Raw genomic sequence first — 23,093 nt, forward strand, 5'->3', positions numbered from 1 at the left:
AGAAAAACAGGAATTAAGGGGGGTGGGGTGGAGTGGTGTATACTTGTACGTGTGTGAGAGTTTAAGTAAGTTCTGAAGTAAAGCCAGTCAACAAAACATCAACTATTACCCTCCCTTCATTCTGATCTGCCCACCTCAAGAGGTTTGTCAGGTCTAACCCAGTTCTGAACCTTTGCATCATCTATTTTCAATTGCAAACTTCCCACATTAATAAAGTGAATCACAAATGTGAGCATGCTTTATATTTCAATCTTCATGAGTTGCTTGACTACATCTGGAAATCTTTAAAGTTTAAAGTTTAGTTTGTTGGAGGATTTTTTTGAAACCAAAATCTTTCATCTATTATTTAAAGACACTCCAGAAGAGCATTTATTTGTTTCTGTACACTATGTAGCAGCATGCTTTAACTAACTGCTATGTTTTTCAAAGATAAGTCATATACATTGATCACACCATAAGGAGAACTGGATTTTTGTAAGTATAGTTGCATATTTCAAATTATTACTAAAAATGTATGGTTTTCCCAAGATGATGAGTTTTCTTTTTCAGAATTATGGTTGGTATATGGGGTTTTCTGAAGTGACAAGTAAACAAAGGCAATTTGGATTCTTCTTTACATACTCACCAACGTTTCAGAAAGATTCTAGATTTCAGAAGAAGTCTCATTGCTGTTAAACTAAATATTATTAAAGGGAAAACCTCTGGAATTGTAATATTACAAACACTGCTTTGCATTTATTTTAAAAAGGGAAACAATTGTTAATTTAAGGCATTGATTCCAAGTACATCCCTTTTTGAGATCACCAAACAGGCAGCTTTTAATACTGCATCTTAACCAGAAGGCCATCAAGCACATGGCCAATTTTAATCACAGTGTTTATTCTACTGACAGTTTAGTTTCAAGAATGAAGTGCTCTGAGCTTTGGGGCAGGAGGGGAGGAATCTAGAAAACAGGGCTTCTAGGATTTTTTTTTCCCCCCCCTCCTTAACTCTCCCAACAGTAATGCCTTTTATTGAAACTGTCAAGAACAGCAATTTCAGGAAGACATCTGTGCCTTTGGAATTGGGGAGGGTCATCATGAAAGCCACTAAAACATCTTTATGATTAAAAATTATTATCGGTACCTAGCACACAGACTGCTCTGAAAATCCATTGAAAAATTTCTATAGACCTTTCCTACTTCCAAGAATTAGTTACGTTTCTTCAACTTGAAGAATGTGAGGTTGGGAATTTAGCTCTCACACTGTTCATGTCACATGTTCTTTATAAACAAAAAAAATGAGCCTCCACAGTTCATCAAATTCAAACTTTATAAATACCAACTCTTTAATATAAATTAAGGATACTATATCTGCTTACTTAATATCCACACTTTCCTGTCAAAATTTCATCACACAAATAAGGGATTGGTCTTGTGGGACACTTTATTCAGCACTACAGTTATTTACTGCTTACTACCAGGGAAAGCAGCAGCCATTTGCTCTGCATAACCACCATGTGATCCAATGTTACTATTTTTATAATGCTGTAACAATAAGTTTATTTTTGTAAGTCAGGAACAGAATTCCTCAACTGCTGAACAGCAGCTTATTCAGCTCCAGTTAAAAATGAGGAACTGGTAAAGTAATACAAATGGTGGGCATAATTAGAAGTCCAGCATCATTTCCATAAGAAGTTTTACACACAAAAAAACAGGCAAAGAAATTGCCATGAGAAGCTAACAAGTATTCCTTACATTCCATTCCCCTCTCAGGAAGGGCTGGGCATTTCTTTCTTAAAGTACTATTTTCTAGCAGTTTGGTATTTACCTGCCAATTCAGGTCTTGTTCATAATATTCAGATATTAAAATATGGTAATACAACTAGTACATGTAAATGACTACTATTGTCCTTCCTAGAGGGGTCCTCATACGCTTTTTAGACAACTAAAAAACTGAGACTAAATAAATCTTTAACCCCACATACATGTGAAATGATCAAATTCTTCAGCTATCTTTCAAGTCCATTAATCACTTCCACTAACAGTATTACTTTCCAAAACAGGCACACATGTGAGAACTTCAGATTTGATTCAGAATACATACATTTTTGTTAACTATTCAAAAGTTAATTACTGAACTAGAATAACTGAATAGATAGGACCTTATTATCACTGTTTTGTGACAACTCTAAGGATCACCTGGAATCACTACACTTTAAAGAAAATGTACAATGCATGTTGAAAGCTTCAAGTATACTTAAGTACAGTACATGGTTTATCTGGAGAATATTTATTACTAAGCTCAAACATTGTTTGAACCCTGCTATTTTTCATTCCAACAGTTCTACATGTATTTTTCATTGGTGGGTTTGGTTTTTTTTTTTAGATTTTGCTATCCAAGTGGGGTTTTCTCCCACTAGTAGAAGTATAGTATAGTGAACTAGAGCAGAGTAAATATCAGGCAAAAACAGACCTCTGCATTCCATGCAACATCAATTTTGGGTTTGGTTTTTGTTGGGTTTTTTTTTGTCAGAATAAACAAAGATCAAAGTTCTTCTCTTTCTACAACCAAAAGAATAAATTGGAATGACAGAAAAGATAAAAATGGTATGGCAAAACCTGCCCCCCCAATTTAACTCTTAGAATCTATATGTCATTTGAAAAGAAGTATCATATGTATATTAAATAAATAAGTAAATAAACATTTCCTGGGGAAGTGGCCTAATATTTATTGCACCTCTTTGTAGAAGCACTGTTCCATTGTTCCAGAAACAGTAGATAAATTATTTTGGCTGGCCTCATGCTGACCTGTAATATTTATATGCCAAGGCATTTATCAACATTATAAAAACCCAACAGATATATTAGTATGTAAAAGGAAGTAGATTTCCTTATTACAAGTGTTTCTTCCTGATACTGCTACATAACTTCAAGGAAAACAAATGGTTACCACAGTCCACCCAGACATTTTAAAAACAATCTTCCTTAATATCCACCAAGAAAGGTCATGGAAATGCTTTTGTGAAAAACAAAACAGGGAGTGAACAAAATTACCTTTTTTTTGGGGTGGGGGTGGGGGACAGGACAGATGGGATGGTGGCAGGGGGAGGACATGGGGATGGGACGAGGACAGGACAGACAGGGAAGGAATACACACACTTGCTCAAAAACCAAAACATTCCAAACCGAGAAGTATGTTCTCAAAGCAAAATTTAAGAAACAGAAATGGAAATTTACGTTTAATCATTTCCACTGGATTAAAAAGAAAGAACCAATTAAGGCCAGTGAAAGTAAATTCTAACTGGATATTTTATGCCAGCATAGTCATCCAGGTAACACAGAATCACTGAATTATAGAATGGTTTGGGTTGGAAGGGACCTTTACAGGTTATCCAAGTCCAAGCCCCCTGCCACGGTCAGGAACACCTTCCTCCAGCCCAGGTTGCTCAAAGCCCCGTCCAACCCCGCCTGGAACACTGCCAGGGAGGGGGCAGCCACAGCTGCTCTGGGCAGCCTGTGCCAGTGTCTCAATGCCCTCAAGGTAAAAAATTCCTTCCTTATGCCCATTCTAAATCTACCCTCTTTCAGTTTAAAACTAGCCCCTTGTCATGTTGCTACTATCCTTGGTAAAATCACTAATACTGGTGATCCACAGTGGTTTCGGTCCTTGTACAGAGAACCTCCACCAGCCAGAAGCAGTTACGCATGGGGCACTTCCTAGGGCAGTACTGGTGTACGACACGCACAAGGAAGGACAAACCATTCCATCAACCTATAAAATGCTTTGTAACAAAACACACTAGGACAGAGGACTGTGGCAAGACGAATCATTGCATCCCAATTATCTAACAATTTATAGAAAGCTGTGGCCTCCCAAAATGATACCTAAATTTTCCACACCAAAACAAATATTTAAATATTTCCACACCATATTTAAAGTAGAACCAAGCACTAAAAATCACCTAGCCTGTTACTTTGGTGCTAGAGGTCATGTCAAACAACTGTTTGGGAGACATGTCATGCTTTTACATGACTCATGTCACACAGCTGAGCACTATCACTGCTATCTGAAAAGAGATGCTAAGAACAGTTAAACTCCCACCATCAATATTCACGACCTAGCACAGAAGTAGGGACTACTACTGCTGCTACTATCACAACACAAACAGTTTTCTTCACATGATGGTGGAACTCTGAACAAACCCCTCTATTTAGAAACCCATATATCACAGCAGATAGCTAAGAATCACTTTACACTGTACATCTGCTCTACAAGAAAGCCAAGAAACTGAATAAAAGAAGGTGCTTTGTAGAACTGAATATGTTATATTCCAACTGAAAAAAGTGTTACAGTTACTGAACTGCCACTCCATCATGTCTCCACCAAAACGCACCAAAAAGGGATATGAACACTGTCCATCTTTATCCATCAGTCTAACTCACCGAAAAGGTTAAAAAATGTGAACAAAAACTGTTTGAAATTCACTGTGGAAGAAAACAACCACACAAAATATTTTTTTTTTCCTTTTTAAAAGACAAGAGTACACAGGCTATGATAAGTCAGCAGGAGAGCTCTCTACTGAAAAAAAGTATATAAAAAAATCCCCAAATGTCATGGCCATAACAGCCACAAATACCATGCCAATTTTCTTCTAATCCACCTAAGTACAGCCAACCTGGTACACAAAATGTGTAATTTAGAAATATTTGATTATAGCTTGCAAAATTAAAAAAGCAATGATAAATCACATATACATTATTTAATTCTATGAAATATCATGACATTAACTTATGCAGCAAAGTTATAAAACACAAAATCTGAAATTTGTCATATCTAATGAGAAATTTGTCCATCTCGTGATATGAGTAAATTAGTATTAAAATTCTGGTATATCTAAATTATTTTTAGAAAATGGTTTTTTTTTTTATATAAGTTTAAGCTCTTACCATAAAAGTTTCTGTTCTGCTGGGATACTAAATGTAACACATTCTCAGCTTTTTTGGTTGACAAGTTCTGTTCACTGTAAAAGAAGTTTACATGTAATTTGAAGGCTTAAACTACTGATGTATGATCACACACTTGAATGAATACAAGTATAAAAACTTCGGCTATGTCAAACTGATTCTTGTTATCATCACTGTCACATTTTTTACTAACATACACACTTTACACAAGGTACATAAGATAGCAGGAGTGGCCCTTTAATAATTTTAACACTACTCCCACATGTGCTGATGCAAAGAAATTTAGGATGACCTGAGTCCTTTCATATGGACAAAAAAAATATACAGTTTGTGACACTGGTGTTCCCACTTTATTTTGGAGACTGGATGCCCACCCATCACAGCTTTACTCTAGAGTACAACAGCAGGATACCCAATATGAAGCACATAAAAAGCAAACTATCACATCAGCCTGCTTAATAAAGCTAGCCAGTTCCCAAAGCTATCAACAATAGAAAAAATGTGTCACCTGTGAGAAAGAACTACTGACTGCACTTTTTCTCACTGTAAACTAAAGAATTTAATTAAAATTTCAAAAAGTGCTTATTAACAGAAATCACCAAGAAAGCATGAGAGTTTTGAATACCTGCCTTCTGTAGTGATTTTTCAAATGGATGTTATCACTAGTCACCTAATTCAATTAATTTGTAGGTTTTACCTAAAATTGCCACTTTGGTGCAGCAGATGAATACTGCCCATGTGGTATTATATGGTTTCCAATTTAACATTAGTATCACTCATGTCTGAATAATACACTTTTCAGTATTAATACTTTACACCCTGAATAATTTAGGAATAGAAATTACGATCCACATACAGTTTAAGACACACAGTACAGAAAACCACATGTGGAAGGTCGGTAACTCTGTGTTTCACAGCATTGCATGATTATTTAAAGTTGTAAGGAACCTCTTCAGATCATCTAGTTCAACCCTCCCTTCCTCAAACAGGATCAACTACAGTGGTCTGCCCAGGACCATCTCCAGCTGGGTTACGAGTATCTCCACAGAGACTCCACAACATCTCTAGGCAATATACCTGTCACTAACATACATCGATTCTTTTAAGTGTAATAAAATTTGGCTAACCAACCACATTTTTGGCCAGTTCTAGTGATTTTACACTTTCCAGAAAAGATTTCGTTCAAACAGGTCAACTGATTATAAGTGATCAATAGGTATCTGAGGTTTTCTAGAAAACTGAATTTCTGAACACTGACTAGTAACAGTATACAGATCCACCTCCTGCCGTTCCCAGTGCCTTGTTAGGGGCCTGTCTGTACAACTGTTACAGATATGATTTATACAGACGCCTGTATTCCATTACACATGGCAAGTTACCCACAGTCTAAAAAACTTGTAACTAAAGAAGTGTAGCAATTATTTCAAATTAACACACCCTACCCCTCAGCAGGGCTTAGCATTGCTGGCTCTGTGCCCTAGCTGGCTCAGTGCCTTCCAAGTAAAACTAGTGTTGCAGACTCTGAGCAAAGGTAAACTTAACACTTAATTGCCCACACCCTTATTTCTAGATGCATTGCTAGCTTTCTACATAACTGACCTCAAGTGTAAAAAGTTCCAAAGCATGTTTTCTTGTGGTTTTTTTTTTTAAAACAGCATATAAACATTAGAACTTATTTTTCTTTAAATATGATCTATGTGAGTTCTGAGAGCATTAGCATTACCTGCAGGAAGCACTTTCTTTAACATTCTTGACATCTGCTGGATTGATTCCTTCAATAACAGGTGAGTCTGGATTTGCAGAGCCATTACTGATGTGATCACTGCTTTCATATCCAGATTCTGTCCTCTGAATTTGCCAGTTATCACCGTGGATTTTTCTCTCTGTAAATACTCTGCTTTTTTCAGCATTCCCTTTCCCCTCTGAATCCAATGAACTTCGACTTCCTGTATCCTGTTTTGTTTCATCTTCATATATAGTCATTAAACCTTTCTGGATTTGGTTCTCTTTTGCCCAATGGTTAAAGCTTCGTTCCTTTTCATGCTTAGATTTACTGTTTGGATTTGCCTTGTGCTTTGGGCTATGCTGTTTTTTCTCAGTCTCACTGAAAATGCTGTCTACGTTTAGTGTCTCTCGCATAGGTTTCCAACCTTTACTTCTGCTTCTGCTGCTACTTCCCTTGTCCCTGGAGTCTTGACTGGTGTCTGTATCATAGCCAGTGACACCATCAGTCCGGGTCCTGATCACCGGTTTCTCCCCAGCAGGAAAAGCTTCTGGTTTATTTGATCCAAGCCCCTGCACAGAAAGCTTTGCTTGGTGAGGTGCGTTGTCATGTTTATAGGAGCCTCTTCCCTGGCTGCTGTATATGCGCTGATCAGCACAGGGTCTGAGTCCATTTCCAACTGGAGGAGACCCCGACTTAACATTGCAACGATCTTCCCCAGTCAAATCTTGAAAGAAAAATGCTCCATTAAAGTTCTCATTAATATTTAATTGATAGCGTAAGTAACGTAAGTACTGTAACAATATCTCCACAAATTTAGTACATATTTCAGAATGCTGAAAACTCGAAAACCCTAATCTTAGTGTGATCTCTTAAAAGGATACAAAAATCTACACAGCTAGAAGCTATTTAACCCATATGACTCTGGTCATAATTTTTAAAATGTACCTCTTTGTCTCCCAGGCTCTTTTCTTGGTCCTCTGTCTGCATCTTTTCGTAAAGATGAGAAGTTCTTCATATCAGCAGCTTTCTGAGCACACTCTCTGGATATGTCCTTTAGCCTGTCCTTTTGATCACTGTAACCTAACTTTGCTGCAAAAAAAACTTTTGGTCAAAGATCATTACTAAAAAGTCATTCATTATCAAAACACACAAATATTTAGTTTTTAATATTAGTACCACCTAAATGGACTAATGAATTACATGACACAGGTTAAGAAAATGAGATGTATAGTATAAATGTATAGGTATCTCCAAGGAGTACACTAAATGGAGCTCATGAAAGTAACCAAAGCAGCATTATGTTAAGCACATCTTACAAACACCTCTTACTTCTAAAATTGAATGCTCAAGTCATTTTCAAAGCATATACTATTTACATCAGGGTTTATGAATTATACTGAAAAAATTAATCCAGGTTTAATGTTGTCTGAATGTGAAGGTTTACTTTTAATAAAACAGTGGAATCACTGTTTACAAAAACAAATCCTTCTATTTCTGAACAGGTTCAGACCATTTTGAGCCATCATTCCATCACAAGGAACTACCAAGCTGAGCATTCTCAGTTTTAAGAAGTCTAGGAATCCAACATTAAAGACAGAGGAGAAACACCTCAAGAGAAGGCAGCATCTCTCTCCCAAGAAGCATGGGGACTTCAAAGCACTGGCACCAACAAGTAATGCAGAAGTCACTGCCTCGCATGACTTCTTATAGCGTGATTTGCTTGTAAGTCTTATGTACAGACAGAATGGATTTTTAAACAGATAAGACAACTTTTCTATCTTATTTGGAAAGAACAGTAAAGTCCATTAATATACAGGACTACAAATAATACCCCACATCACAATACTGTTGGGGAACAGTGTTCCCCAAATAGCCAATGATCCACAGAGCCACACCATGTGCTCCAAGAGATCAAAAAGTTTCTAACATGCCTTTTAACTGACAATGTGATGGGAAGGCACAATGATGTTTGAGAAATGGATCAAAGCCTCAAGAGCCACTTTAGTGCCCGAATAATGAGGGGCAATAAAAAAAATTTTGCATTTACAGTTCTCAAAAAAAGTTAACATTCCACGGCAGATATTACTTAAACATTACTTGTTATTCAAAGATTCAAGTCAATGATGGAATTCTTCCTTTAAAAATACTTCTAGACCAGAAGTTAGTATACACCTGAAATGCATATTTGGGTTTTTTTCGGGGGTGGCAACGGAGGGGGGGGGTGTGAAGTACATACCTGGGCCTCTACCACCACTAGCTTGAATATGGCTTCTACTGAACGCTGAATTATCTGGCTGAAATTTTTTATTACTCCTTTGGTTAGTGGGGTCTCCAATTCCATTCTCTTTCACATGGTCTGATTTAGGAGCTGAATGCTTTTCAAATCCTATCAAATAACATACCTATCTTTAGAAATTAAAGGGTTCCTAATTTAAAGTTTCCAATATCTAAATTAAAAAATAAGAAAACTTTAAATGTTGATTATAAAATAAACAAAATAAAAATCTCACTACATTTCAATATGCTAGGCAATAAGGTTCTGTACTACTTTATATACTGCCATATTTAGAGAGGTAGACTGTAGTGGAATAGGGTCCTCAATTTTTTTCTTCCCTGAAGCAGTCTACATTCCACTGCTACTCATTATGTGAAGAGGAACATGCCAAACTCAACTGGCTTTTTATTTAATTTACTTGTATGTTATGTTTAACAAAATTTAAAAAAAAAAACCAACCCAGGACAGCAGTCCAAACTACAAACCAAAAGAGTGTATTCTTACATATTGAGGTATATGCTATATGAATCTTGGAGAAAAGAAGTTTCCAGCTCCAAGTGTGTGTATACATGTTCCAAATATATTTTGGTACTTGTATGAAGCTTTACTTAAAATATTTTTATAGCCTTTTAAAAGGTATTTTAAATGTATCAATACACACATAAGAACATCCATGTATACAAATATATAATTTTCTTCTGAAATTACTGAAGTTACGTGTAAGCAGTTATGAAAACCTATAATAGAAGATTTTTTCCCCCATTATCCATGAGTCTCAGTTTGTATTCCCTTAGACACAAACCAGTTTTATTATTGAATATATACACTAATCTCTTTTTGAGACCCTTTAGATATTATAAAAGTATTTAAGAACAAAGCAGCTATTCTATTACCATCTCCTTTATAATCCACATTTCAGAAATATAGTTGATACTGTTATTAAAAAAAAAAAAAGTCTTAATTACCCAAGTCTTCCCCATTTCCTCCTGCTGCTTTGCATTGAGACCAGTGAATGATCTGCTTTGGAGCATCTTCTGGGGATACAGCTGTGCCATCTGGGTTAGCATAAAAGAGCAACAGTGGCTGAAAGTGACATCGAATGCACCTGGAGACCACATCTTTCCATTTTGTTCCGATCTAAGAAAAAACAAAAAACCCCAAACCCTAGAACTTTATCAACAACGTTGTGGAAAGAATAATGTATTAAGCAACAGATACTAAATGTCTAATTCCAAAGATACATTAAGATTCAACATTTTGGCACATAAGCTTATATAAATCGCAGCGAAAAGCTAGAACCAGTATTTCATGGACTAACAATCAGAACATTGATGCTATGAATACAGCTGCCAGTAATTAGGTTGTGTTTTCCATTAAAAGTAGTACAAATCCAACAGTAGATAAGTGCATTAACATTCTGAAACATTTGGCATTTGGAAGGCAGAACTATACAGTAGTGAGATCAATTCTAAAATTCATTTGTGAAAACTGATTTACAAACTAAAGTTTTATTAAAACAAAGACTTTTGTCTTAAGTTTAGTGTCAGAAGAATATGTTCTAGAAAAGTAAAGATCACTAAATTTGGTAGCACTAAAACCAGTATTTACTTCTTTTCCATTATATTTACCTCTTTTACATTAGCATCATCAAACAGCACCCATCTGCAACTCTTGGTGTGAAAGGCAAAGGCACAATAATGTCGGCTTGTGTAGCAAATCATTCCCACAAGAAAGAGTTCACTATTTTTGGCATTTTCATCTGTAACTCTATAAAACAGCTGTAAAAATGTTTAAATATTTAAAAATATGTATAAAACATTTAGCCTCAATTTCCACACCTACTACTGTCATTTCACCAAGGCAGTTGGTATTAAATATCCTGTTGCATTATACAATTTTTCATGAGTCTAATGATTTCTGTACTTATTAGGTCTATTTGGACATTTATTTTTGCATAGTCGAAAGGGTAAAACAGTAATGTTATGGACTAACTCCACAAATTTCAAACTGAACATGATATTCCTAGATTTTCAACTTGGAATTCACCTACATTCATCTTTGTACTTAGCCCCAAGACCAACACTTCTGACAGGACTTGTCCTCTCACAGAAACTACATCAAGCAGCACATTATAAAGAATGTTAGAAGTAGATAAACTTTGAAGTTAAATTGTGTTTTTTTTGAAAACACACAGGTATATATATAATTTATGTTTTGTCTATATTTACATATAGACAAAATACATGTAAAAGGAAATATTCTAGAATAAGCAGATTGTAAGTTTTAGGTCAGATACCCCAGGAAGATAAAGCTGTGTTGCCAGATTCCGCATAACCTCTTCTGTCAGGTCAGAGTGTTCTGAATCCCAGACTAAACCAATTGTGACAATCTCAGGGCAATTCATAAGAACACGACGAATTTTTATTTTTTGACCACAGTTACTCTAGAAAAAGGAAGGAAAAAAAGCCACTGTCACAGGAAGAAAAACAAAGATGTTTAAAAAAATGAAAGTCCAATTTGAGTTACTAGACAAGAAACAGTGCAACAAAACAATTCTCCAACTTCTTCTAATTCTCAAATTTAATGATGGTGTTTGTTTCTAACAATTTAAGGATAAAACTCTTCATCATAAAAACACTCTGATGAATGCTATGGCTTAACTTCTACATTCAGTCACCACCTTAAAACAGAAATCTCTGAAAACATCCAAGTCACCATCACAATTTCTCTTTTGTTCCCCCTCCATTTCATCATTTAGGCTTAAGGTCTCTAAGTTCTCGTGTACTTTTATATGGTTCCTAAATTAACAGTATTTACATAGAACTATTTAAAGAAGAGAGGAATTAAGTAGAACAAGCTAAAAGAGACTATCTTTGTCAACAGAAACACAGAAGTATTCTAACAGAAGACAATGCTGTCAAGCTGTCAGTCTACACAAGCTAAAGAAGCTTCACTCAGAAAATACACGTGGTTCCAACTAATCAAAACCACCTAGCTCTATGTTGAACATGAACTGTCAAATAAAACACAGACCTAGTAACTCAACTTTCTGAACAGGCCACTTGCACCTACACCACCACGTTGATCTATAACTGCTAAATATACATTTAAGGGCCTTTTCACCCTAAGTTGGACTGCACTGAAGTGGCCATAAGTATTCCTGGTTTTAGGGGAATATTTTAGCCTGATTTAATATCCTAAGTAGTTCTCCCTTCTATCTTAAAGTAATGCAACATTTTTGTTTACTTACAGGACACTTTCTGTAGTCATCAGCAGTATTTGCTGCCTGCAGCAATTCTGCAAACATTTCTGGCTTGAGACGTTCATGCCTCTCCATCATTTTTTCTACTTCATTACTGTAAAAAATAAATGGAAACAACTGTGGATCTCCCTCCTTAAGAGTTAACATGTTTCAATCAATTCTCAATTAACTATATCTTATGACTAAAAATAAGATACAGACGTAAAGCTGTAGCAATACATACTTTTTGTTAAGCTCTCTCTGCATCCAAATGTTACTTTTGGCCAATATCTCAAAAACACGTTTTAACAAAGGAACACATATTCATTTTTAACACAGCATTCCCCTGGCATGCTTTGCTTATTACTGGAAGGGTGTATATAGGAAAATAAGATACAAGAATAAAAGCTCTTACCACAGGGCTGTGGTAGAAATATAACGCACAAATTCCGTAAAAGGCAATGGGTCTGATGAGGCTCCACAACTGCGACATACACACTACAAAAATTAAGATACTTTTGTTTTTATTTACCCGGGACAGTGGAAACAAACTCTTTTTTAAAGCAATCAAAGGTCTGACCTGTTCATACAGTGTCATAGCAAACTTCTGATGAGAAATACAGGATTTTGAAGTGCACATATCTGTTTCACTGTTTGGCACTAGGTGAAAATGAATCCTCTCAAGGATATTTTCCTAAATAGAAATAATAATTTAAAATATAAACCGAACTGAAGAAGTCAGAATATACGAGCAACAATCACAGTTTAATATTGCAACTACTCCCCTTAGATCCAAATAGTTCACACCTGCAAGTTTTATATGTAGTTAACTTTGTCCCTGTTCACACTGCAGTGGATTGGAATTCTCTTCAAAAAGTTTCCAAACATTAACAAAACAGCATTAGACAACAGTTACCCAACTGTTCTTCCAGACTGCATTTTCCTTTGAAAGAAGCAAATCTTCGAGAAAAATTTAAAAAGCCATTCTGACAGTAAGACGTGATATTGTCACTGTATGCAATGACTGAAATTTTTTTGGATCAGGCCTCTGTCTCAGTTGCTCTTCACACTTTCATGTTCTTCTCTGCATATCAATATGATGATATTTAGCACATGAGCCAACACAAGTACCACTGACAGAAGAAGCATGGAAAAAGCTCATAAATAGCACATGCCTGATCCTATTCTAAGCCCTGCTTTTTAATCTTTAAAAAAAGGAAAAAAATCAAAAAATGTACTATGATTGTCATCAGTTTGGTCCCTGAATCAGCATGGCTATTTTTTTCTCTTTTGCCAAAAATACCAGAGGTAATAAGAACAACTGAATCAGACAGCTGATTACTTCAGGGGTCCGAATATATTTTCGATTCAATGGAGCACTAATCAGAGATTCTTTTTCATGACTGCAATCCATTAACCTGACTGCAAGATCTCAAACAGCCACTTTCAGGAGTTCTTCATTGGATTTTCCTACATATGTGAAAATGCATCTGGCAGGTAGGTATTTATTTGTGGATACTTCCAAAGGATGTCCAAAGCTGAAACTAATCAAAGAAACAACCATATTTTTTGTCCCTCAAATCTGTGTCTGAAGGTTAATACTGATTTTTTTTTTTTAATGGTGAACAGTTTTCATTGTCTAACACAGAATTTCCTAGAAAGGCTCTTTACCAACGGTCTATGTGATCTTGAGTCATCTTTTACAGCCACAGTAATGGCTCATGTTTTTCAATGAGACACTTAGTAAAAGCCAAAATTAATTGCAGCAAGAGTCAAGATCTTCAAGTATTCATTCACTCTTGGATAAGCAAATGAAAATCTCTTCTGCAGAAGACTTCAGTAATGAGCTGGATAGTTGTAACAGAACATATTTCACTAGCTGATGAGAGAATACTTGGAGGAACAGACTATATATTCAAATCTACAGGAGTGTCTTCTCCCAAGAAGATAACCCTTCCCTCCATCCAAAAACTTTCAGGAGCAATCAAGAGTTCATCATCCTCACTGACCTCCTGTAATAGTGATGTTTCACATATCCCTCTGCCTGAGCTACAGAGTTAGAAAAGAAAGTATGAGCAAACGCACACATTACCAGACACATATTCCATGTGTCTGTTCCCCTAAACTGGCATAAAGAAGGTCAGTAGTATTATTTCACTTGTATCCCACCTGTGAGCCTGGAGCTACCAAAACAAGTCCATCCAGCTTGGCATCTACAAAACTAACATAATTATACTGTTATCAGAAAGAATACTTACAAAGCATTCTGCTGCATCGTCCATGAATCCAAGCTGGAAACGCTGTTCATCCTTAAAACTTTCTGCGAGGGCATGTCTCATATTATCTGATGGGAGTGCTTTTTCTCGACTGTGTTGAAATTGTGAAAATATTGCCTAGGAACAAATATGATTACTTAGCTTCATTAGCTACCTGACACTGTGGTTCTACACAAATACATCAGTTCTTATGCAGAATGCCTAAACAGTAAATATATAAAGTGTATAATCTATGCAACTTTAGAAACTACTGTTTTCTCTTGAAGCGACATAGGTTCTATGTTCTGTTACTCATTCCATTACAAGGAGTTACGCTACCAAACTTAACTTTGACCCAACAGAAAAACAATATGGAAGTATATAAAAATGCAAGTGATTGACTTTAGTTCCCAGAAGCAACACAAGTCCTGGTCTGTAATTAAGTAGTTTTTTTATATCTGGCCACCAGAACAGCAGTTCACGCATACGTATCTCATCTTTACAGATGGTGTATATTTCTTAGAGCATAATGTAATACCACTCAGGTTAATTTAACAGCCATCATTCATTAAATGATGTAATCTTTACTATTTCAGACAAGAGTGTGTCTTTATTAAAGTTATGGACATGCAAAAAAATCCCATAAATTAGATCAAATGCTGATAATCCTTGCTATTAAATCAGCTCTCTGCTGAACCAATGCACAAAATACAGGAGGTCAGTTATGTGCAGTTCCAGACCATTAGAATAAATTGTACTTGGATTTTTTCTTAATTTCCCAGAAGAGATAGTTGGCTACTACTTTTCTTTTTGGCAGATACATGTAAGCAGGTGACCTCACCATTTAGCAAGTAAGGGAGATTGATTTTGAAAGAACTTAAAAGTTAAAAGCTATTAAACAAATGAAAAAACATCTGCAGATATTAATGGGTGTATTTGACTGTCAAGAATTCTAAGTCAAATGTCAGAGAAAAATGAAGAAAATAAAGACAAAGCAAATCAAGAGAAGCCATGTAAAATATAAACAAAGATACGAGTTCTACACATTGGCCTCCTGCAGTTAAAAAAATATCTGCTGGACAGAACACAAAGTTACAACAGCTAATCAAAGTTTCATTGCTAACAGAAAGTAGCATTTTAATCATGATGCATTCTAAGGTTAAGTGTAAAATATTTAAACTTCTCTCTCATAACAAAAAGTATGGACTACTGATAAAAATTACAGTCAATATGTCAATGTAAACATTCAAAATTAAGTATTACCAGATCTGTTAAAAACAAGTTAACGCTGCTTTGAAAATATTTAATCACTTCTTATTTTGGCTTGGCTGCTAGGTTATTTCTAGTATGCAACAGAGCCTTACATGTCCAGCTAAAAAAAAAGTACAGATAAGCAGTTATGCAGATATGTATGCTCATTTTAGTGGCCTGCATAGTCAAAGTCCCACCCCAGTGTTATCCAAAGAAAAGAGCATATTTACCTCTCAGAACACCACCAAAACAAAAAGATAATAGATTGCACTAAATCCATTGAAGTAGACCAGAATTTATTGCCTATGCTTTTAGTTTATAGGAGAGGCTGATGGAGGTAAAATATTCTTCTTTACTGGTGAATAAGTAAGAAAGGTTAAAATAACCCAAGACCACACACAAAAAAAACCCAACCCAAGTTACAAACAAGTTACTGAAATGCATCCTCACCCAGCATATACACTGCATGAAAATCAAAATGCCCCGGGTTCTGAACACAGACCAAACAGAATCACTCAAGCACTATCTCTGAAAAGCCAAGATAGCAAAACCAGTAGTGTACATAATGACTGAGGACAGATACTTCCAAATGAGTTAACCACAATGTTTTTGAGTTCAGTACCTAGGCTACTGGCCACAGAGTTATAAAGATCACAACTATACCGTTAAAACCGTAACTAAGTGCATTCTAACCAAACAGGAGCAATGCCACTTCTTATCAGTATTCTTGGGAACGTTATCAAAACGGGAAGACCTAACAGTCCAGGCAATGCAAAATATTCAGGTACAGTAAGCCATTTAAATAAATTGCAGAAAAAGATTCATCAGGGGATTAATAAATCCTTCAAGAACAGTTACTTGAAGGAATAAAGAAAATTTCAAGTCCTAAATTACAGCAGCCTTATGAAGCAGCCAAAGATAGCATATTGCTTTGGAAGGGGACTTAAAGTGATGCAAAATCTATCTTATTTTGTACTGGAGTCCCAAAAATTATAGGGAGAGGATATTAAGTTATAGCAAGTGGTATGTTTAGCCTGAAAAAAAAGAAGCACCTGGTCTTCACAAGTGCACCATTAGAATAGAACAATTCATTACTTGCAGGTTCAATTGCAACATACCACAAGCACTACCTTCTTCATGTTTCTGAGCATGTTGAAGCTGCAGCTTTAATTTTTTGCTATGGTTTCAGCAATTTTAGTCATTAAGAATACATAGTCATAACACATACATTCCAGCAATTGTCACCCTTCAATCCCTCATCACTACCTAAAGGCAGTTCCAATATAGCATTGAACAGGACTGTATATGACCAGAATTTCACATATAATATGGGTCAAATCAAAAGGAAAAGGTTATCACATCAGATATGAACATGAATCCCTATACACACAAAACTGCATGAAATGAAAGCTACCACCCCAAGAAGACACAATATTTTGTCTGAAAACAAAGGTACACCTGAGTTATGGTCTGAACTTTGTGTATTAGTAAGATCATGTGTCCAGCAAGCAGAAGAACATGATGTGCATCAAAACGCTGGTGACACCAGAAGTACCAACAAGTTCTGTAGAGTCAAGAGCTTGTCAAAAGTCTGGAATAAAACCCTTAGTCTGAATTAGTCTGTCTTAGTTAGTCTGAATATGTGTAGTCTCAACCTACTTCAACTTGTTGGCTTTAAATTAGCCACTTTAACCAAAGAAATAATGTGGCACCTTTTAGAAAAAAAAAACTCTATGTTTGGAAAAAGGGACACATTCAAAACCAGCAGTACTATACTGCAATCATAATAAACACTAAAAATAGCTGAAAAAACTACATGGTACATACATTATACGCCTCCTGAAAGATTAAATAAATGTCACTGCAAACAGTTCTTACCTAAAACGCTTATTCAATAACAAGCTTTGGTCTGTGAAATTCTCCAAGAATAAACTCTAAAATACTTGGCTTATCCTTGTCTACAATTTAGGATCAAAAAACAATCCCTCAATGAACTACATTTTCAAATACCATTGTCCCTTTCAGCTGCCTCCAGATGAGTGATTCCCAGTTCTCTATATCACTATATGTATTACCATATTTGACTATACATTCTACAGTCCTGTATTAGAATACCAAAAGTGCCTTTATTATCAAATTGCAGTAAGAGTACAAGGTGTATACTAAAGACACCCCTATATATTTTTTGATTGGAATTTTTATCCCAATGAAACAGATACCATGCTTACAGCTATTTCCTAGTAACTGCAGGCAGCCAAATACCAGTACAGCAGAAACAGTAAGAATCTAACAGAATTTGACATTTGTTTACAGACTTCAGATGAGTTACAAAACTGTTTGAAGCACAAGTTTTATGCACTAGTTAAGATGTGCATATCTGATTTATCTTCAAATACTCAGAAGTTACCAACTTCCATTAGTTTTCCAGTACCACTAGTTGCCTTTCATTACTTACAAATTGAACAATTAATTTCTGCACCATTACCATCAACTACCAAGTAAAAAATAATCTTGAGACCTTATCAGACAGTAACATAGCTACTGTAAAATAACTGTATTCAAACACTACAAGAACAAAGTGTAGGTATGCAAATCAAAGAAAAATAATCTCAAGAGTCTAGCTTGAAATTATCAAATTATACTGTCTTTTAATAGAGAAGTTTTATGTTTAAGTAGACTGTAAAATTTGTATACTGTAAAATTCTTTTAACACAAAAAAATAATTGTTGCAAACTGTAACAGATGTTCTTAAATCTAAATTTTTTTTTTTTTTTTTTTTTTTGTTTGAAAGGGATATAAATCAGTAAAAGATAGCCAAATTATTTTTCCCCTCATTTTGAAAGATGATTCTTCAAAAATTATTTACCTTTAAAGCACAAAATATGCACGCATCTCCCTGACACACATGTCCAGTTAAACCTCTTAAACTTCGTCGAAATATGTCAAGTTGCCATAACACCTATAAAAATAAAGTTTCACAGAGAATAAGTAATGAGTTCTGAAGGTTCTATGTTTAATACAGCAACATATAGTAGATTTTCTTTTTTTTTTTAACTTCACATAACATGTATAACTGGGGTAACAACATTGCTACAAGAATTACAGTCATTTTCCATTAGTTTGGTAAATTGTAGAGGTGGAAGTGGAAGGTTCGCATTCACCACTCAAAATTTAGATCTCCTTTTTAAAGTTTCTGAAACAATGGCAAACAATGTACTTTGTGAGGAAAGAAAGATGAACTCTCACGGACACAAGCAACAAGCTGAACTATGTACAAAGATTGTAATAGTCTTCTTATGGCTTTACATAAGAGGAAGGTGGCTATAGGGTTTACTTAATTTCTCTTTTTCATTCCCTCTCACTCTGTGCTTTCTTCTTTCAAATAAAAATTAAAAAAAACACCAATCAAAAAAAGAGATGGAAACATGGAAACTGAATTGCTAGAAAAATGCAAGAAAACATTTTGGGTTAAGACTGTACTACATTCTTATGGTCTCTTACAAAAATGATTGGTTTTCCACATGGAAAACCATACGGTTTCCTATGGAAAACCATACAAATGGTTTTCCATAGATTGAAATAATCTTGGTGCTTAATCAGGTATGTTTCTACCTTTTATTTGTGCAACTACTCTATATAAAGGTAGTGACAGCTTGACTATACTACACTGCTTTCAGTATCTAATGTTTTAGGTACACAATCAATACATAATGTTGCTCATTAAAAAAATAAAACACCCCAAAATGGGGTCAAGAGGCACAGTAACACAACAGCTGTAAATCCAGAAAACAAAATCCTATAACTATAAAAGCTAAAATGAATTAGGATGCATTTGAAAATGAATGTTCAAAACTCCGTTCTGAGGGTTGAACAGAGGTTAAAAGAACAAAAAGAAAGGAACACATTCCTCCTTGTAAAAGGGCAGTCACTAACCAGCCACTGTTTGATAAACAGCAATAGGTTGTGAAGTAGTAGGATTGTCTGAAACTATAACTAAAAATTACTTAGGGTTTAAATTTAGGGTACCCTACAGGAAAGTAGCAAAACTGCAAGAAAATATAGGTCATGTTTCCACTGAATGAAAAACAGCAAACTCATTCTACTAAATCTACTGTACATTTTTTTTAAACACATTTAGATACCATACACACCACGTAGATGTATCTGCTGTATCGTTTAAATCCATACCCTTTTTAAGGCTTACAGTGTTTTTTAGAAAGTCTGTGCATCTATTAAGCCCTCTGGCATTTCGGCAAATAATTCTGTATGATTTGAAAAGGATCAGATCCAAAAATCTAGGCACTACAAAAACTATATTGTTCTGATCTTCATTTGCACAGCCTAGAAATTCACAGTGGTTGATAATTTCTAGACTTAAAAAGACTATAGTATAAACTGAACTGTGTCTGCAAGTCAGAACACCAGGCAATGTGAAAAGGCTAGTACTGCTCTGCTACAGAATTAAGTAGAACTTCATTTACCCTGTAATAAGTAGGCTTGTAAAAGCTCAATTTTTTTATCATGCTAATGTCACTGCACTATTAAAGGACACTCAAGAGATCTGAAGAGCCAACATTTTTTCAATTACAGCTTATGTAAAAAACGAATAGTGTTTAGGTAAACACATGCAGGAAGTTGTTTGGTAATATGTATGCATATGAACAGTAAGAAGAAATCCGAGTGTTATTTCTTTGGTATCAAGTACATCTCATACTCTAATTCCACAAATCTTTCCTAAGATTAGAATCAAAGCTTTCAAGTATATGTGCATCTTCTGACATGTCCCAGTACCAGACTCAAGTGCTAATCCTGAGAAAATGGTTATTTCTCAAATTTTTGTATTTTGCCAAGTAATAAAACTGCTATGTTTGACAGAAACATTAGTTTCAAAAGTTAAGCAGCAAGTTTTAGAGTTATGAATCATAAGTTTCCAAATACAAAAAGAATTTCTTATATTCTTAATGTATGCAAAGTAACATGCTGTCATTTTTTGCAAAATTAAATATTTAATACTCTCAATTCAGACATGCTGTTGTTTTTAAAACATTAATAAGTTTAACTGAAAACTCAATTTAATACCATTATTTTTCTGTAGAATTCACATACTGCAATACAAATAGTAAAAACAGCATTGCCAAGAGAACACATTCTCCACTATGACCATCTAAGCTGCTACAAAACCAGAACAGTTTAAAAAAAAAACCAAACGTTTTTTTCTTACCTGAACAGCACTATTAAGAAAGCAGCTGTTTTGTCCTGGCTCATTTAATAAGCCTTTTGTAGGGGCCAGGGACAGTATACTTCCAGGCTGATAAACTTTTCCAAGGTTACCCCCAGGTTTTCTCAAGAATTTCACCCATGCCATTATTTTTTTAGACTGTAATTGCAATATTTACACTTAAATATTTAAGGATATGATGGGTGCAAGGCAAAGAAGGTCCTAAGAGAACTGCTCTAAAAGTCATGGCATTCCATTCAACACTGTGTGATGGTAACCATTCATGGGTTTACGTCCATTTCCCATGAGCAGCTGTCAGCCATCTATCAGGATCAGTCTCTCAGTAAAAATACAGCTATACAGAGTGTTTAATTCACAGACTTAAAAAGAAAATAAGGTGTCCAGTTAAGGTTAAAACATGTTAAAAGTTATTAGAATAAAAGTTCTTAAGCAAGTTGCACAGTAACTGACTTGTCCTTCCAGGGATATCAATAAAGTATTACTATAAATCATTAGCTGTATTATACTGCAAGTTTATATATATAAATATATCACAAAAATGGAAGGTTCTCGACAGGTGTTATACTCCTGTTCTCTCATTTCGTTCCATCTTCTTTTTACTTTTAACTGCGACCCACAAAATGTATTCCAGTTTAGAAGACGCCATGTTTATTTCATTCTCTTTGTAGTGAATCTGAAATAGGAAAAAAACAGAAAATAAAAAAAAATAGAATTTTCCAAAATGGTAAAAACCTAAATCAGAAAAGAGATCGTGGCCAAAACAACCTCTTAATCTAAAGGCAGATACAACAATCAGGGAAGAGGAAGAGAAACAATTGCCACCTAAAGTTCTTTTAAAACAGAAAAATTATTTTCTAATTTATTATACACCTCTAAAGATCATGATAAAATTACTGTAAACAATACACAACAGCTTATAAAATGACCATATAACACCTGAGTTATTCTAACTTTGAATCTTGAAGTCTAATAAAATGTTATAGATGGATTCTCAGCTAGTACTCAGCTTTCAAAAATTTGTACTACTTAGTAAATACAACATAAATACATCATCAACCTAGTTGCATTCTTAAAGCATCCAGAAAAACACAGCTAATAGCAGAGCAAGAACATTCTGGTAACAGCCCAAATAACTGATTCCAAGAATTCCAAATTCCAACAATAAGAGTTGTTTCCTTCATTGCTGAAGGTACATATTTAAGGTTAAATGACTCATCATCCAGAACACTGCCACAGGCACATGTAAAGCCCATGCAGTGATCATCTCACAACAATAGATTATTCAATCAGTTTGGCATTACTACATCATCCACATAAACATTTGAAGTAATGGCACATAATAGAGTAAGCTTAAATAAACCAAAGCAATTAAGACTGCATGTTGGGGAGAAAAAAAAACAAGCAGCAAACAAACACACACCAAAAAACAAACAACAGATGAAATTTGGGCCACACATTACAACCAAGATATTAACCTTCGATTTTACAAGCATGTGAGATACTAAAGTCGCATCATCGTACTTCAAAGCTTGCAGCCTTCTCACTACAGTTTTCTTCCACTGTGAAAGCCTTTCAAGATTGGTGAGCAGCATTAAAACACACAAATTTTGTAGCTGGAATACTGTATAAATTGGAAGAAAATTTTCCCCAGCTCAGAACAACCAACACCACGTTCATGTCAAACAGTACTATACCTCTTAAATATTGTACATCAGGGATATCACAGAAACAAATCACATGACTTTCAAAAATACCTGCAGACAGTCTTGCACTCCTAAATCTATTCCCCTTTATTTAAAAGAAACATTGGTACTTGCTTGTATTATCCAAAAAATCAGTAACTGGAACCTAACCAAAAGTCCCTGCTGCCCCATGCATAATTAGATGGGTTTTGTTTGTTTACTGATGTTACTGTATCTCACCCGTAAGTAATTTGATTTATTAATACTGGAAATTGTGTGATTTGTGACAGCACTGATCAAGGAATCTCAAATCTAACCAGAAGCTGACCTTGACAGAATATAGTAAGGTAAATTTGTTTTCTTTATGTTCACTTCAATAAATCCAAAAAGGTAAATAAATTGTAGTGAGTAACAGGAAACGTGTATCAGTTTAACTTCTTATTAGAACCTTAAATTAATTAAAAGAAATATGTGACTT

The 23,093-nt window shown here is 35.0% G+C and overlaps 1 protein-coding gene across 2 annotated transcripts in view; it reads right to left on the reverse strand.

Moving 5' to 3' along the window:
* The window catches only part of USP53 (ubiquitin specific peptidase 53), a 29,767-nt gene extending 8,165 nt beyond the window's left edge, over nucleotides 1-21,602 (reverse strand). Inside the window, exons 1-13 of one of the 2 annotated variants that reach the window (XM_026848008.1) lie at nucleotides 20,916-21,602; nucleotides 18,561-18,653; nucleotides 14,447-14,581; nucleotides 12,769-12,882; nucleotides 12,604-12,686; nucleotides 12,198-12,303; nucleotides 11,244-11,390; nucleotides 10,576-10,725; nucleotides 9,913-10,084; nucleotides 8,909-9,058; nucleotides 7,618-7,761; nucleotides 6,670-7,396; nucleotides 4,929-5,002 (exon numbers count right to left, since the gene is read on the reverse strand). In XM_026848008.1, coding sequence (XP_026703809.1) covers nucleotides 4,929-5,002; nucleotides 6,670-7,396; nucleotides 7,618-7,761; nucleotides 8,909-9,058; nucleotides 9,913-10,084; nucleotides 10,576-10,725; nucleotides 11,244-11,390; nucleotides 12,198-12,303; nucleotides 12,604-12,686; nucleotides 12,769-12,882; nucleotides 14,447-14,581; nucleotides 18,561-18,653; nucleotides 20,916-21,059 — 2,239 coding nt within the window. In that variant the 5' untranslated portion in view covers nucleotides 21,060-21,602. Of the gene's footprint in view, nucleotides 1-4,928; nucleotides 5,003-6,669; nucleotides 7,397-7,617; nucleotides 7,762-8,908; nucleotides 9,059-9,912; nucleotides 10,085-10,575; nucleotides 10,726-11,243; nucleotides 11,391-12,197; nucleotides 12,304-12,603; nucleotides 12,687-12,768; nucleotides 12,883-14,446; nucleotides 14,582-18,560; nucleotides 18,654-20,915 lie in introns of those variants that run through there. The other variant, XM_026848009.1, reaches the window with a different exon arrangement.
* Between the last annotated feature and the right edge of the window lie 1,491 nt (nucleotides 21,603-23,093).

The sequence above is a fragment of the Athene cunicularia genome (assembly GCF_003259725.1).
Source record: "Athene cunicularia isolate RWA chromosome 4 unlocalized genomic scaffold, athCun1 chr4_part2, whole genome shotgun sequence".
In the NCBI taxonomy this organism is placed as follows: Eukaryota; Metazoa; Chordata; class Aves; order Strigiformes; family Strigidae; genus Athene; species Athene cunicularia.